Below are 18,072 nucleotides of genomic sequence, written 5' to 3'. Positions count from 1 at the left end.
TACTTAATAATACAGTTGACTGTAAAACTTGTTTTCTTTTTAATTTTACATTAGCACCTACCACACCTAAGGTATTGTTCAAGAAGTGCATTGGGAAGACAGAAATGAAAAAAAGAGTGTCCCTACTCTTAAATAGCTTAGAGGCTTCTTTTGTGGGAGATGTGGCAAATACTAAATGCAAATTAGAATATTGTTACTGCAGAGAAGAGGTATAAAATATCAAGAGAGATATGATGAGGGACAGTCAGTTTTTGTCTGGATACATCATAGAAATTATGAAATCGCATCCAAGTAAAATGGGATTTCAGCAAATAAAAATGGAAGGAAGGTTTTTATTTAAGGTATGAGAAATGATTATCCAGAATCACATTTTTAAAATTAATTTAGCTAATGGAACCATGCAATGCCATCTATCCTTTTGTTTTTATTTTTTAACTAATTTGGAAATGCATTATTGTAATTAGACTAATATCATATCATGTGCTCATTTAGAACTCAGAATTTCTAATCACATTCATCAGAAGATTTATCACTTCTGAATAATGATGGTGATGATTATAATAAGCTTATAAATCATCATGTATTATATTGTGTTACATTCTATTTCTTGAGTAACTTTAAAATCATATAATCTTGTCATCCTAAATTCCCAAATGACTATATTTTTTGCACTGCATATATACCTAGTAAAGTCAAGTCTATCCTAGAAGACACATGGAAAAGGTTTCAGTCATTTCTCTATAATTCTTTTGCTGTTATAGATATGATTCTCTACTCTGCCTGCTCCCTATCATATCATCTAAGATAGAAATGCCCTGGTAACTTATACATTTCTATTTCATTCTTCAATTTCGATCCTAGAGATAACCATAATTTCATGGATTTTTTTTTACTTAGAGAAGGCTTCAGAAATGTACATTGTTTATTCATTTTATTAGGCATTCCTGCTGACTGTGATAAGCTCATCATATTTCTCATATCGCTTTACATTGAAGTCTGTGGTCATGGTTCTAGAAATTTGTCAGGAAAAACAGCATTGTGTAGCCATTATTTTTAGCCTGAGAAGTGGGGTTCTCTTTTCCCTAAAGATAAGATTTGAGAAGGAAAAGTGTGGACCAATCAAAACTAAGAGTAAGGCCATGAACTAGAAATCAAGATTTGTGGGATGCTTACCCTACTGTCTCAGAATTTACTAGCCTGGTCTAAAACATCAATAAAAGGCAATGCATTTAATTCTAATTTCTTGAAATGCACTTGGCCTGTTATCTTTACTGTTTTACAGTTTACTAGTTTTACAGGTTACTAGTTTCCTGGGTATGTCATCTGACTGCTGCCAAAAAAGGAAAAATAGGTTTTGCTCTTATAACCACAGAATTTGATTTTCTATAGTTATTTGCTGTTTATTTTTTGGGATATCTCTCTAACATGTGTTTTCAACCATACATGAGGAATTAGCTTTGAAATTTGCCTCTATCAAATTTCCTAAAGAAAGCCTCCCATCTTAATTTGAATTTAGTATAGATTGGACATTTTCTCTGATTTCTTTCCAACAGGTACACCCACTTACAACAGCTTCTATGTTTTCTGCAAAGGAGGCTGTCAAGGTGTTCAGCCAGGAAAACTCAGGGTAAGATGCAGCACCTGTAAACAGGCAACACTGATCTTGGACCAGGTAAGGAAAGGCAGTACCCAAAAGGATACTGTCTATAAAATTACTATAAATTTTCTTCCAGAGTTTCTTTTTATTGTTTATCACTTTATCATAGGTCACTGGCAAACAGAAACATGACTCTATTATATTTAACTTTACTCAAAGTTTTACCTAATATAGACAGTGTCGACTTTTAGAAATCTTGCCATTTAAAATCATAAGAAGTATAATTAGATATATATTTTCTGTTTCTATAAGTGGTAGCAAATCACATGTAAGTGTTGTTTTTCCTACTTAAATGTTTATGATTAATGAATTAGATATATAAGGACAAATAAAGTTCCAGGTGGAAGGAAGGAAGGAAGGAAGGAAGGAAGGAAGGAAGGAAGGAAGGAAGGAAGGAAGGAAGGAAGGAAGGAAGGAAGGAAGGAAGGAAGGAAGGAAGGAAGGAAGGAAGGAAGGAAGGAAGGAAAATCAAATATTAAATGCTTACTATGTATCAGACCCTTTGCTAAGGGATGGAGAGACAAAAAAAAAAGCCTGCCCTCAAATAGCTTACATTCTAATAAGGGAATCCTACACTTAAAATGAAATGGTGAATGAGGAGGGGTGTTTTGCACTGGAAAATCACAAGAATGTCGAGTGTAACCAAGGACAATTATTACATATTTATTTTATAGTAAAGATAATGTTGGTTTTACTATTTTCTCCAGAGCTAAGGCTGAAAAGGAGAAGGTACACATGTGATATTATTGCATCTGTTATTGCAGACAGTCTATGGTGGTTAAGTATGAGTTAGATATGGTTTGTGGAAAATGCTCACCAATTAAAAGCACAAGCACAATTTAGAGCAGCAGGAGCTGAAGAGCTGATGGGAGGTGAGGAAGCATGTCATGAAGATGGCCAGAGAGCAGCAGGAAAGGTGTTTAACTTGAAATGGGCTAGTTTTGGAGAAATAGAAAAGGGATATGCTATTTTTGTCAGAGAGAGCAAAAATAAGGCAGTCTAGGCAATAAATTTTATGGAATAAAATATTCATGGAGGAGAGGAATAAAAAATAAACTTGAAGCAATAGATCATAGATAAATAATGAAGATATTCTAATTTTTTGTGCCTTTCCCAAAATGTGAACTTCCCTCCCAATGTGCAGGGATGCATTATGGGAATGGGAAAATGACATATACAGCAAGACCACTCTGGCAGTGTACATTGTATGTAGAATGGGTTTGACAAGAGAGCAAATATAGGAAGAGATTGCTTAGGAGGATATTATAATAGCCCAAATGCAAGATCATGGAGATCTGAACACTAGTAGCAGAAGTGAATGTAGAAATTACAGATGGATAAATAGGCCTGATGAGGTCAAAAATAGGAGGGTAATTTTTGATGACATGTAGGGGAAAATTGATATTTCTAAGATGTTTCTACAATACCCATCTAATGAGGAAATTTCATAGTCCTAAAGTCAATTTCATAGTTTACAGAAGAATAAAATTTTTTTCTGGAAAAAAAGTAACCTATTTAGAAAACCCAGTTAACATCCTGTGATAACATGCAAAGTTGAGTGAGAAAGATGGTTAGTTAGGTTGGCTCAAAATATCTGGAATGCCTGTTTCCAAGATAGAGTAAGAAACACTTAGAGCCCACCAACCAACCTACAGAAGAACAAAAATGCCTCAAAACAAATACTGGATTGGCAGAACCAACAGAAGAAGTGGTAAAGCAGTGCTTTGGCCCAGAACTATGTGGAGACAGCAAGAAGAACTCATTTCAGTGGGTTTCAAGGAAAGAATGTTGGACAATTTTCAGTGGAACTCTGACACAACATAGTGCAAGTGGCTGCAGAAAGGACATAGCTGGCATAGGCTAGCCTCAGTGGTGTAAGAGTAGAAGCCAAACAATACATAACAAGCAAAAGTGAGAGAAAAACAGCCCTATAAAGTGCAGCCAGAATAGAGTCCAACTGTGACCAAGCCCAGGCAGCAGTGGGAGGAACTCAGCTCAACTAGTTCCAGTGTCAACAGGACTGGATAGAGCTTAATTCAAAACAACGGAACTACATAGCTGCAAACCTCCACAAAGCAGGCCAACCAGGCTGCCTCTGCAGAATGCTCAATCTGAGATCAAGGGATAAGAAAGGGGAATATACTGGAAAAAGAGAAAAGGAGGAAAAAACCAGGGTAAATTTTCTCACATGAGGAAGTATATAAGATTAGAAGGAAGAAATTAAGAAGAGGGAGAGAGAGAGAAACAGAAAGAGAGAGAGAGAGAGAGAGAGAGAGAGAGAGAGAGAGAGAGAGAGAGAGAGAGAGAGAGAGAAAGAAAGAAAGAAAGAAAGAAAGAAAGAAAGAAAGAAAGAGAGAGAGAAAGAGAGAAAGAGAGAAAGAGAGAAAGAGGAAGAAGAAGAGCAGCTGCCCTGGGTCTGGTTTGAACCAGGCAGGAATTCCAAGGTCTTCTACAAGAGATGGACCTCTCCAGAAAAGTGCCTCCAGAAAAGCCAAGAAAAGGAGAGTCAGCCTTATCACTCACCACATGATCATCTTAGGGAAGCAGTCTGAGGTCTCACACTCAAACTCTTCCACCACCAAGTCCCTCTCACAGGAAGTGACATAAAATATAAAGGCAGTTATTCATGTCACTTCCTGTGTCTCACATGTTCCAATGGTGGCTTAAACTTGGCTTTGGATGGCCCAAGGGATCAGTCAGTTGTTTCTGATTTGTCACTGGCTAGACCTTCCTCCCCCACACTTAATCCTTAAGTGGGGGTGTATACATTCCTGGTTGCTAGAATTCTAAAGACTAAGCAAGGTGGAGTAAATCTAAAATTCACATGAATTCCTGTGTGTAAGTGTTGCTGAACAGTATAGTCTCTGGCCTGAGCTCATATATACTCAGGTTTGAGTTTAGGATATGTTTGCCATTTTTTCATGACTCTGTGCCTTTTCATTAGATATCTGTCATGCCTAGAATGCTCTCCATCCTAATCTCTGTCTCCTGGCTTGCCTCAATATGTTTAAGAATCAACTCAAATTGACTTTCTGAAAAGATAGTCCCCTTCATAACAGTGCTTTGCCTCTGGTATGACCACTTTATCTATCTTGAATATACATAAATTTTATGGGTTTTCTCCCCCTTTAAAATATGAGCACTTGGTGTATACTCTTTTTGCATTTCTTTGTATCTTTAGACTCTAAATGTTGTCCCTGAACTATGGCCCACAGACCACATGTGGCCCCCTGAGGCCATGTATCTGGCCCCAACGCATTTCCAGAAGGGTCACCTCTTTCATTAGTGGTCAGTGAGAGGAGCACTGTATGTGGCAGTGCTGCAAAGTGAGGTGTCACTCACCTACAGTACTACTTCCAGTGACATAATCTAATCCCTTGCATAGCTCCTTAGAAAGAGGCACCATGCAAAGGATTATGTGGCTGCACAATGGAAGACATCAGGATGATGAGTGGCAATCTGGGGGAGGGGATTCCATACTGTGTACACTGCTGCCCGGTTAGGGTTAGAGTTAGGTTTTTATAATCCAGCCCTCCAATGGTCTGAGGGACAGTGAACTGGCCCCATGTGTAAAAAGTTTGGGGACCCCTGCTTTAGAGCTTAGTTCATTCCCTAGTATATAGCAGAAGCTCAATAAATGCTTCTAGCCTTGATGACTTCCCATCTGCCTGAAGCTATCTTCTTTCCACTCCACATCTTACTTTAGTGATAAGATATTTATCAGATTCCTTATGCAGGTAAATCCATTTTTTTTGTTTACCTTTAAAGATATTGAGATGATTCTCTAGACTTGATTGGCTCAGAGGAATGAAGTTTACTTGTTGCCATCACCCTTATCACTTATATACAAAAAGGCCATGAAGGGCTCAAGTATCTGGAGGTTTTCTCACAAGTCTGGCTGGTTTATAAACATGATTAGCACAGGCAAGGGAGTTGTTTTTAATTGAATCAACTTGAGGTGTCTATCTTGAAACCCTGCCCTTGTTGAATATCATTCTTCTGCTATGAATCATTTTGTTCCACAATTGAACCTAAACTACTAACAGACTGATGTGACTCCAGGCTAATCCAGAGCTTCCTGTGAAGCTGTTTTTTCTTTATAATTCAGCATGCTAGGTGTGTAACTTTCTGACCAAAATTTGTGCTGGGTAATGCAAAGCTGTAAATAGCAAAGTTCAATCACAGATTTCTGAGAGATTTAATCCAAAGAGGACATCAAATATGCAAAAGGACATTTCCACCTACTCTTCAACAAAGATGATAATAATAATAAATTTATTATAAAAACAATGCTACATACATATTTATATTATATACGTTTTTATGTAATCTATAGATGCTATACAGTGGATATCATGAAAAAGACCACGTTTAAAATTGCAGTACATGTTTTAATGTTATTTTAAAAGAGCATCTCAATCTCTTTGGTGTTGGAAGAAAACCATTACACCTTCCTTTCTATTGTTCTTAAATACTATTAGACAATTATAGTGTTACACAATAGCATTTCCACATTGTGGCATTGTGCAAAGAAGGCTATATTTGTGCCAAAGTTCAAATCATGTCTCTTTTATTTATTGATATTACCATGGGCAAATCATTTTTGTTCTCATGCTCTTAGTCTCCTTTTCTATAAAAGAAAGAACTGAGATATATTTTTTCTAAGATGCCTTCCAGCTATAAACTGTATGATTCTAATAAGGTACCAGAGCTCTGAGAATGTATGAATATTGCATTACTCATTTTATCTCATTTCATTTTGCATCATTCAGATATTGGGAAGTAGAGAGAAATAGCAGTGTTAGAGTAGGGGCAGTGTTTTTTTTTTTTAATTTTAGAAAATCCTATAAGTAGTTAGGCAGCTAGATGGTACTAGATTTAGACTAAGAACGACTAATCTTCTTAAGTTCAAATCCTGCCTCAAACACAAGCTCTGTGACCCTGGGAAAGTCACTTAACTATGTTTGTCTCACATTCTTTATCTATAAAGTGAGCTAGAAAAGGAAACAGAAAATCATTCTTGTATTTTTGCCCAGAAAATCCTATATGGAATCATCAAATCAGACACAAATGGAAAATTATTGAACAGTTATTTTTCTCATTACAAACCTTTAGTAAAAAAAGGGAGAAAAGTGTGTTTTAGAAAAAAGAATAGCATCCCCTAATTTAAACAAACAAAAAAATTTACACCAACCGTGCAAACATTATGAAGCTTAAAAATGAAGTTTTGTTTCCTTGCATTTCACTAACTTTAAATGTATATTTCAACCAGTCTGTTTCTACTGTCCTTATTCATCTTGAAGTAAGAGGAATGTGTGAAGGTGGGAATATGTGGTGCATTGACTTGATTCAGAAAATGTCTTAAGCAAGCAAAATATTAGAGGGGTCATTAGCTAGGACCCTTAGTCCAAAGCTTTTAAAACTTCGGTCATGGCTGATTTATATTCAGCTTACTGCTGTATGATTGTTTGAAGTGTTTCACGTGTTCATCTAGGCTGCTTAGCTTTGTTAGAGCATGATGCTAATTGAGGTGAAGGTGGAGATTTCAATTTCTTTATAAGCAGAGCCTGGCTCTGTTTTGTTAACGGCCATAGGCTGCCCTGATGCAGTCAACATTATTCACTCATTCAGCCAACAAATGTCCAGTGTCTCTACTGTGTAAAGCATCGTGCTGCGAATCCTAGAGAGATACAGAAGTGAATAAGACATTGTTCCTACCTTCAAGGAGCTTATTTATGGTCTATCAGGTAAAGTGTGACAAAAAAATAAATAATTCAAGGTAGGATATTAAAAATGTAATGAGCTATTATACCAATACAGAGTCAGAAAGAGAAGCTAGCTAAGATGGAATATTAACTCAGTGGAACTTATCAATTTGGACAACTAAAATAGAAATACGTAACTTCCAAGTATTGGCAAAAAAATCCATGCATAAATGAATAAATGACAGTAGCTTATTTTAGAGATGATTTTCCAAATCTGATTATCATTATTTATCTTCCACTATTTCGAGGAATAATGTCTCTAGGGCACCTTATATATCTACACTGTGGGGTTCAATATCCTTTCCTTCTCTTAGGAACTACATTATAATAATTCACTGACATCCTGGTCTGCCTCTCCACTGGATGCTTCACTCCTGACACTTATCCATTTGTTCCATAGTCACCAATTGAGTTTCTTAGTACTACTGTCTTCCAGTTCCTCAAGTCATTCATATGCAAACCAGAGGCTGAGTATGCACCTGGGTCTTATTTATCCAGAATAAAGTGCCTTTTCTTTGAGTGACAACTTTCTCTCTACTGTCCTTGTTTCTGCTCCTTTCCACCATCAAAATTGTCCATATTCAAAAAGACCACTCTTACATATCCTTTATCTTATTTGATCTGCCCAGCAACTTTGAGAGAGAAATATTTTTTACTTCTATGCTTCAGTGGATTTTTGACCTCATTAATGCAGGTACTCCCTTGACAATGCACAGTGCTTCTCACCCTTTCTTTCTCATCCAGCACGATACTATCCCTATCCTCTCATAAATACTCCATACAGGATTTACCATAATTTCATATATTGAGAAACTTTTCTCTAGGCTTTTTAACATTTTCTCATTACTTATGCACCACAAAATTCTTTGGAGATAGTGGGGTTTTTTATAGCCATATAACATCACTGGGAGAGTATTCTTGTTAAAAAGATGGGTTTTTATGTTTGGGAGCAGCTCACTATCCTTTGGGAAACTATTAAATCCAGCCTATTCTTTTTTCCCCCCTCTTTATTTCTGTACTCACTTCACTGCCCATACCTACTGCTCATTCAGAGAAGATGGACTGACATACTAATTCATACAATTGTCCATTCACCTACAAGTTTTTCATCATTTAGATGAAAGCACTTCTCCATTAATATGTTTTTCCTTTCCTTGATTATATGCCCAATCTCATATGTGTTCTTGGATCTCAATGAAGAGGTCCAGCGGTATTATAATGCTAGGAGCAATTGCCATATTGTCATCCCCAAACCTGATTATTCGGAAACCTCTACCATCCATTTATGAACACTAGACATTTTGCTGTAGAATCCAAAACCTTGGATATTTCTTTTGTCTTTATTCATTTTGAAGTAAGAGGAATGTATGACAATGGGAATATATGGTGCATTTACATGATTCAGAAAATGTTCAGAAAATGCCTTTAGTATACATGTCTCTTTTAATCTTTGTTCTATGTTGTTAATAAAATCCTTATTAGATATGGTAGCTAGTATGCTAGGTATTATGGTGAAAAGAGTGCTGGAAGTAGAGACAAGAAGAACTGATTTCAAAACTGGCCTCAGACACTTTCTACATGACCCTGGACAAGTCATTTAACCTATTTTCTTCAGTTTCCTCAAATGTAAAATGGAAATAATAAGAGCACCAATCTCCAAAGGTTGTTGTGAGGATCAAACGAGACATTTGTAATTTTCTTAGCATAGTGTCTGACACATAGTAGGTGCTTAATAAATATTTATTTTCTTCCCTTTCCCCTTGACCAGAATTATTACTATGCCTACATCTATCACAGATTTGTATGACATCATAATAAATATGCAGAACCCCCTTTTAGGGGGAGATGTACCAACAAGAGTTTTATATTTGACAGATATGGAAACTGAGACTCAGGGAGGTTCAATGGCTTTCATTAGAACCTAAGCTCTCTCCTTTACATCACTGTGCCAAATTAGTTGACTTCACAACCTTTTTTTATAGTACATGAGATTTCACAGGAAAAGCAAAGCCCATTTTCCTCACAAAAGGTACAAACTGCTAATCCCCAAGTATTAACTCTGCTAAACCAAGACTGCCCCCTACTCAACATCTTTTTTATTTTATTTAGATTGTGAAACTTCAGTAGAAGCTGGAATGAGAGAATTATTGCCTCCCAGAAGTTTGGCTGATTTTTGCTCACAATCACTCTAATTACTTTATCTCAAAAAGAACTTTATCTTTGCCACTCTAATGAGATACTGTGCCAGGGAATAATATTAAAGCTAAAAGGTTTCTGATGAGAAATGAGGCAATAAATAGAAAAAGATGTAAAGTGCCTAGCATGATGGATTTTATTTGAAATGGGCTTATAGATTGGGAACAATTTATATGAAGAGTTATAGTAAGAAATATAGTTTAAATATATAATAATTCCTAAAACTTAATATTTGTTGCAGATTAATTGTTGGTCAGGAGAGTCAGCTTAATTCTTTTAATCCCAAAATTTACTCTGACTTTTGTGTAATAATTTTTTTATCTTTTAAAGACCTGGACAAGTATTTGCTTCAATGTCTCTAAACCCACCATTCTGCTTTAATGTAATAATTTAGGTTTCCTACATGTATGCATTTTCCTGCCTAATACAATAAGTTTGGTAATTAAATGTTTCAGAGGTTTCTAAGGGAAACATCTAATTTGCCAATTTACCATTTGCGAGCTCTTTCTTTACACTTCAGAATTGGGGTCTCATGTGAATACCTTAAATAAACTAATAGAGGATTGTGAAGTCACAGTTGGTTCTCACACATGCCCACAGGGATATCAGAGACAAAGAGACAGATTTTTTTGCCTCAGGACCTTGTTTCTACCCTTTTTTAGGTACAGAAAGACCAAAGACAATCCCTGGCTACTCTCAAAGAGAACAAACACACTTCTTGGTTATTGGATTAATTTGGATGAAGCTCTTAGAAAAACCTCAATAATCCCATATGAAGCTAGAGGAACCTTGCATTTCCCACAACACTATGGCCACATCTAGATTTCAAATGGGGATCTATTCTCCACCATTCTTATGCTTCTTTGGGAAATAAGAATCCTAGGTACTCCAGGAAAAAGCATTCCCATTCCTGATTGTGAGAAAGTCCAAATTATCCCATCACTTCCTATTGCCTTCCCCTTTCCTGTTTCCTTTTCCCCTTATTATTTCCTTTCCCAGTCTCCTCTACTTTTCAATTTGCTGCTCTTCCAGGATGCTAATTTTGTCACCAAAAATATTTGTTGAAGGGGCTCCACCATTTACTACTCTCTAAGCATTCCCAATTCCCAAGTATACACTGGTGGCTACTAATCTCTAGAGCTGCCAAGACCTGAACTCTAATTCCTCCTAAACTGTGCTAACCTGTTCCTTCACATTCCCTTATGGCCACTGGCACTATCTCCTTTATTCTTGACAAGTTTCTGTGACTTAGCATATCCTTAAAATAATTTTTAATCAATTGAAATATTAAAATCTATCCAGAATACCCACATTGATCTTGATGGTGTTCAAAAAAAGTATATTAGTAAGAAATGAAAATAAATCTTTTCAAACGACCTAAAATGCATTGTCTCACAACTAACAACTTAGACTGCTACTATTCTCTTACTGCTACTGTGGTTGGAGATCCAGCTTTCATTAAGTAGCACTTTCAAGTGTGCAAAGAATTTTATAGATATTCTCTAATTTAATCCATATAACACTGAGAAATGGGTGCTATTATTATCTTCACTTTATGCCTGAGGAAACTGAGGCAAAGATCAAATGATTTGCCCAGGATCACAAAGTTAGTAAATGGTGGAGGCTAGATTTGAATTTTTTTCTTACTGATTCTCAGGCACAGGCCACCTATTTGTCTCCTCAAAAACTCAGTGATAAACTATAATCCTGTTTCTAAAACAATGGTGTTTGGAATTAGGAACTGTCCAAACTTTTGAATATTCTGCAACATGGGAACTGCTGTTCTAAGGCTAAGAACTCATTTCAGTAGTTCATTCACTTACTCATTTGTTCTGCCTGCTCTCGGTGCAGGCATGGAACCAATTAAAAAAAAATCACAGAGATTCTGTTGTGGCCACATCAATGACTTTTGAGCTCCACTCTTCACTGGGATTTCCAGAATAGTGAGCAGCAGAATGCCCAAGGTAAAATTCATTGTTTGAGGAAAATAAAAACTGATATGGAAGATTATGTTTGGTTCCTCAGAGAGCATCTTCCTTCTGATCAACATTACAGTGGCAGGAAGTGGTAGTGGAAACTACCTGTATTCTTGAACAGGGGATTTGATGTTAATTTGGCCAGTCTGCCAATTAAAGCCTCTATGCACTTCCTGAAGGCAAAAGATAGGAGATACAATTAAAATAATCTATTATTCCCTTCATCCACCTGGGAGCTACCTTGAACTAAAAATCCCTGCAACTATCACTAATTCCTGTCAACAGTAGCCATCATATATATATTGTCCTACAAATACATGTATGTCTGTATATATACACATACAGACATGCATATATACATACACATATACATAAATTTTATAGACATATGTTTGTTTTTCACAATAATTTTTTAAAAGTTTGAATTCCAAATTCTCTTCTTCCAGCCCCACCTTCCCCATTGCAAATGAAAGAAATATATCATTTACACCTGAAGTCATGCAAAATATATTTCCATATTGCCCAGATTGAAAAAAAAAGTTAAAGTATGCTTCAGTCTGCACTCAGAATTCATCAATTCTTTCTCTTTCTGCAAGGGGGTAACATTTTTATTCATAGGTCCTTTGGAAGACAATAACCAATTTTTTATCTTGACTTAGAAGTTTCCTTCACAACAATGACTCAAAGCTTGGGTAGAGTGAGTGCTGGAGGAATCAACAGGCTGGAAGCCCAATTGCCTTAGGGCACATCATTATCATTTCTCTTTCATTTGGCATGAGTATGTTCATTCTTTACTCTATGGTATGTTAGCCATCAGTTCAAGGGAATTGCTTTGTGTTATAAAATCACAGAATCTTATAACTGGAGGCATCTTAAAGTCCATCTATTTCAGGCTCTACTTATGTTTATATCCCTTCTACACATTTACCAACAAGTGGTCATCCAATCTCTTTTTGAAAACCTTCAGGGAGGAAGAATGTATGACCTATCCCTGAAGCTTATTTTGGAAAGCTTTAAGCTGAAATGTCTGTCCAAAATTACCATGCAGTGCTCTTTGTTCTGCCCTTGGGAGGCAGGCAGGAGTCTAACTCTCTTATAAACAATAAGTTTTCAAATACTTAACAACAGCTACCTCCCTAAATCTTCTCAAGTCTAAACATATCCAGTTCCTTCTCACTAGTCCCTTATTGGCATGTTCTGTAATTCTTTCACCATCCTGGTTGCTATCTTCTGGACAAAATCCATTCGATAAAAATTCTCCCTAAAATATAGTTCTTACTTTTGGTACTGGTATTTCTAGTAATTCAAATATAATCTGACCAGCACAGAGCGCAACAGGACTTTTAGCTTCCAAAGTTGGGGCACTATTCAGGGCAGAATAGTGTATCCCAGGGATTATATGAAAAGTAGTCATTGTTTGCCAACATTTCATTTTGTTAGGTGTGCATATTTAGGGCGATAGTACCTTACAAGCTAGTCAGGAAATGGTCCAGACATGCCAGGAGTCAGGGGCTGAACATGAGAGTGAATTTTAGGTTTGTCTTCTGAGGTGCTACTCATTTGCTAATACTAGAAAAAGTTAGGGAGAAATAGGCCACAAAACTAAATCGAAGAGGGAAAAATGCCAACAAAAACCAATGTGGCCAAAATTTGTAGTTATAACTGTTTCCTAGAATCATTTCAACTTTCTATTATACTTGGAATATTTTTAGATTGGATTTAGGAGACATTTAGGTTCAATTCTACTTTTCATGTTTTTTATCTGTGTGACCTCAGCAAGAAATATGTAAGTTGCTTTGTGAATAAGTATATGTCTTGTTTCAAGAACTTCTATTTTCTTATACCCATGAGTTTAATATTGGAATCCATGCCTATGAAATATATGTTGCCATATTGCTTCTGCCATTGGATCTTTTACAGGTGTTAGACCTACAGTGAATGAATGAAACTTATTATGAAATGCCAGTATCTTGTGTCTAGTTATTACTACATGTCACCACCAAACTATGAGACACATTATGTGAATGTAAATGAGAGGAGTATCTATTTGACCTTGTAGAAGACTTATTCAAGTCTTAATTTGGATTAAGAATTAGTTTGGTGCAGTAGGTTAATTCAGTTTTTCTTTGCTTGTAAAGTAAAAGGTTCAACAATCTAATTGGGGACAAATGAGAATGAATTTAATAGTGTTATCATATTCTATAGCAGATACTTTATCTTTAAAAATTAATATATTAGTTAGGATGCCTTTATTTAAAAAAAATAAAAAGGATTAGGGAAATGGATGTTGATTTGATGTGTTTTCAGAGTTACAGGAAAGAGCTCTTTTACAAAAAGTATTTGTACTTATGCATGCATGGTGTCTTCCATCTGGGAATATCAAACTACTTTGAAAAATGCATCATTAAGCCGGATGGGAAATGGAGAGGTTAATTGACTTTACTCAGGTCACACAGTGAGGCAGGAGCCAAACTGAGAATTAAGTCTAGGAATCTTGATTTTATTTCTTATTGCAACTGCTCAGTGATACCCTGCCTGCACAGACTGGACCACAGTGGTTTTCCTACTAGAGCTGAGAGAGGAACCAGAGCCTTCACATAGCGACTCATTCTGGGGAAAAGGAAAAAAAAAACAAAAAAAAACCTCCATTTCCTCATTTGGCACATAAAAAAAAACAAACCAAACCAAAAATACATCACAACCAAACACCATATCCATTTCTCCTCTCTTCTTCCCTTCCTCCTTCCTTCTCTTCCTCCATCTCTCTCTCTCTCTCTCTCTCTCTCTCTCTCTCTCTCTCTCTCTCTCTCTCTCTCTCTCTCTCTCTCTCTCTCTCTCTCTATTTCTCCCCTCACACAAACACAAAATCTATTTTAATGTAGTAGACTCTTTCCCTCATCATTAATCTGTGAGATAGTTACTGTAAATATTGTTGTCTTCTTATTTTTAGATGAGGAAAATTAGGCTCTTCGAGGTTAAATGATATTCCTAAAGTCACACATAGTAATTGTCTTTAGCATAATTTTAATTCAGGCCTCCAAACTCTACTGTTATATTTTATCCATTGTTCAGGCTATCATTCTGGTAAGGAAAAAGGAAAAGGAAACCAGGTATATAAAGCTTTGACCCAGAAGAAAGAAAAGTGATCAAATGAAAAAGGGTGATTTTAACAGAAAAATACAGGCAGAGTTCAGAGTAAAAGCCTTAATAGTCCTCTAATTAATTTGGTGACTTATATTTTGAATATATGTGTAAATAAGCTTGTTAGAAAATACTGCTAATGAGAAGGTTAAGGTTTTGACCCTTTGTAGGTCAGTTATCTCCTCTCTTCCACAGCTATATCCTTAGCTCCAGTTGTTAAATGCTTTAAATTTAAAGTCCAGCAAAAGGCTATCAGACCGTTTATAAGGACTGCATTTTTCTTGAATGTCATAATGCCCTTGATATTTTTTTAGGTCTCCTCAGCCTTCAATTGAACATAGGGGGATTTGATATTAATTTAGCTAGCCTACCTAATAAAGCATCTGCTCACCTTCTGTGTGCAAAGGCATAAGAAATGAGATACAATTAAAATTATCAGATCTGGCCTTCATTTGAAGCTCGCATCATCACCATATAAACACACAAGGTTAATTTTATTCATGTTTTGGACAGGATATGGAACAAATGAAGGTTAAAAAGTCATTGGCTATATTTGATGAATGGAAAACTCACATTTAAAGTTCCATTAGATGTTACATCTGAGCTTACAAATGGTAATTATTCATATTTTTAAAAATGAAATTTTATTAATACATTTTATTTTGTTACAACACCAGAATGTGTCATATAAAATTTTACCCTCCCTAATTCCTTCTAGAAAGACAGCCCAAATAATGAGTGGTATTTTTAAGACAAAAAGAAGAGAAAAAAGCAAAAAAGAACAAAAATCTGTATAAATGATAAATATATGGAAAAATTAAAAATATGAAACTGCTCCCTTGTCAAAGGTATAGAAAGGGACTGTCTTCTCCTTTTGAGTCACGAGTAGTCTTAATAATTTGCAAAACTCAGGTGTTTTTGGTGAATTTTTTCCCCCATTTATATTGTTTGCTTGGCTCTAGTAACTTTATATCAGTTCCTATAAATTGGTTGTTCCCATTTAGTGGTTTTAAAGGAATTTAAAAAAACAGTTCAAGGTGTTTGCATTAAAAAATGTTTTAATGATGCCTTAAAGAAGTACATAATTGACCAATAATATTACAAGTATATTTTCCTCTACTAAAATCAGCATGTATATTTTTGAAGCATTATAAGTTGGCTTGTGCAGAAAATCAAAACTTCTTTGATCTTCCTTATAATAATTTTAATGTTCCGTTCAGGTACTGATTACATCAAACTTTTATTTCTTCTAAGTACAACCTATTATTACAGTTTCTCAACCTATTATCAAATTGTTTCCAAACTGCAAAGATTCAACCATTGAGTGCAAACTGTTTTCTCACATGACAGTCATACTCATTGATACACATCATCAAATAATGGCATATGTGCTCATTTGTGTTTTGAAAACTGCACCAGAGTTTTTCCCTCAGAATTCATTATTCTTCATTTGTCTCTTATCAGCTAAATAATTATGTGATCAAGATGTTATAAATATTAGCATTCTTGCATTGTAAATGTCAAACTGTGTGAAAACTTGGGTATGCATATTAAAAGCTATCTTGAAACTATCACAGATCATCATTAATGTTCTGCAGAACTTTATTTTTCTTAATTAAATTGATTTTGTTACTTGATTCTTGTTAATTAAAATCTGGAATTAAACTATATAGAAATAAATGTAAGACTTTCTCATGTTAAACATGAGAAACATTTTAGTTTAGATAAAAGAGATCACATTGAAATTAAGTATATATATGTTTATTATGTTAAATTCTTCTAAATTGTGCTTTTTCATTAAATTGTATTTTAATTCAAAAAAATTTATAAAATAATGAAATTTAATGTTAAGTTTTACATATAAAAACAAGTGTAGAAAGTTATACTAGGTTACTTAGAATCCTCAAAAATGTCTTATATTTAATATTTATAATTTTTATAAGTGCTTTATAATTTTATACAGTTTTCATAATTATAAGAAGAATTCCATTTTATAATGATGTAACATAAATTTTAACCTAGACTTTCTAGGGCAAAAATTATCATTGTATTTATTGTAAACATTTAAAAGAATATCTATGTAATATATTAAGGCACTGGTCATTGGCATGGAATAATCATTTTCTGATATTTTGTAATCCATGTTCTCTCCCCCCTTTATCTCTTCCTCTTCCCCAACATGGCAGGTAAGATGGTAGAGATTGTACATATGTTGCCATATAATATATATTTCCCTGTTTATCATGTGAAAAAAAAGTGCATATCACATTAGAGATAATTGCATGGAAGGAATAAAGTGAAGAATAGTATGCTTATTTCTGCATTTAGACTCCCTTAGTCTTTCTATGATGGTGGATAATTTTTTTGTTGTTGTTTTGAGTCTCTTAGGATTGCCATAGATCCATGCATTGCTGATAATAGTTCATTCATTTGCCATTGATCATGGTATCTTATTGCTGTTAACTTGTATAATGTTTTCTTGGTTCTGTTCACTTTATCTAATTTTATACCTTTTCAGGTTTTGTGTAATTGTCTTGCTTATCATTTCTTATGACTCAATAATTTTCTATTTCAATTATATACCATATCCCAGTGTTTTTTTGTTATTATTACTGTTATTGAAGGGAGTTTATGCAACCAAAAAAAAAGTAGACAACCACTGATGTAGATAGTTTACTTGATAGTAGACTATGAACTCCTTGATAGAAGTTTGTTTTTGCCTTTCTCTCTTTTAATTCATTCCTATTTATCCTGTACATAGCTTATTTTGTTTATATTTGTGTTTTATCTCCTATCATTAGATTGTATGGTTCTTGAGGGCAGGGACTTCTTTTTGTATGCTAAGGTCATAGCAGAGTGCCTGGCATATAGTAGGTGCTTAATAATGGTTTATCAATTGATCAATGCCTGTGTTTATCATTTTTAAATATATATTATATACAATTGTATATATTCTATATAATGTATAGCTGTTAGCCTGTGTTCTCTTCTGAATTACTCAATTCAAACCCTCAAAAAAAATTTTTTTTGTGGAAACCATTGTCAGGTCTTACCTCTTCCATTCTCTATTTATACAATAATTTAATTTTTTTTTAATATAGAAATTTGTTTCTTTTTTTTAAGATTTTTATCTCACTGGTTTTTAACTTATCACAGCTATCAGGATCATTTACAACCAAGTTCTCACTCATCATTTATTCTTCCCAGATCTTTAATATCTGTACATTTGATGAACATACCTCATATGTTTTCAGTGGCTATAGACAAAGGGAATAGCTTGACAGGGATAAAGTGAATAGTTCTGGGGCTTGCTTCTGGATTCATTCATCCAGGTTGA

General features: G+C 34.9%; 1 protein-coding gene across 4 annotated transcripts in view; it reads left to right on the top strand.

Annotated features, from left to right (window-relative positions):
* The window catches only part of PRKN (parkin RBR E3 ubiquitin protein ligase), a 1,990,036-nt gene that overhangs the window by 718,766 nt on the left and 1,253,198 nt on the right, over positions 1-18,072 (top strand). For all 4 annotated transcript variants that reach the window (XM_007484868.2, XM_056814364.1, XM_016429709.2 and 1 more), the window contains one exon: positions 1,554-1,672. In XM_007484868.2, coding sequence (XP_007484930.1) covers positions 1,554-1,672 — 119 coding nt within the window. The remainder of the gene's footprint in view (positions 1-1,553; positions 1,673-18,072) is intronic.

This window comes from Monodelphis domestica, chromosome 2 (assembly GCF_027887165.1).
Source record: "Monodelphis domestica isolate mMonDom1 chromosome 2, mMonDom1.pri, whole genome shotgun sequence".
Lineage (NCBI taxonomy): Eukaryota > Metazoa > Chordata > Mammalia > Didelphimorphia > Didelphidae > Monodelphis > Monodelphis domestica.
Note: the sequence above shows the minus strand (reverse complement) of the source record. Positions and strands in the feature narration are given on the sequence as shown.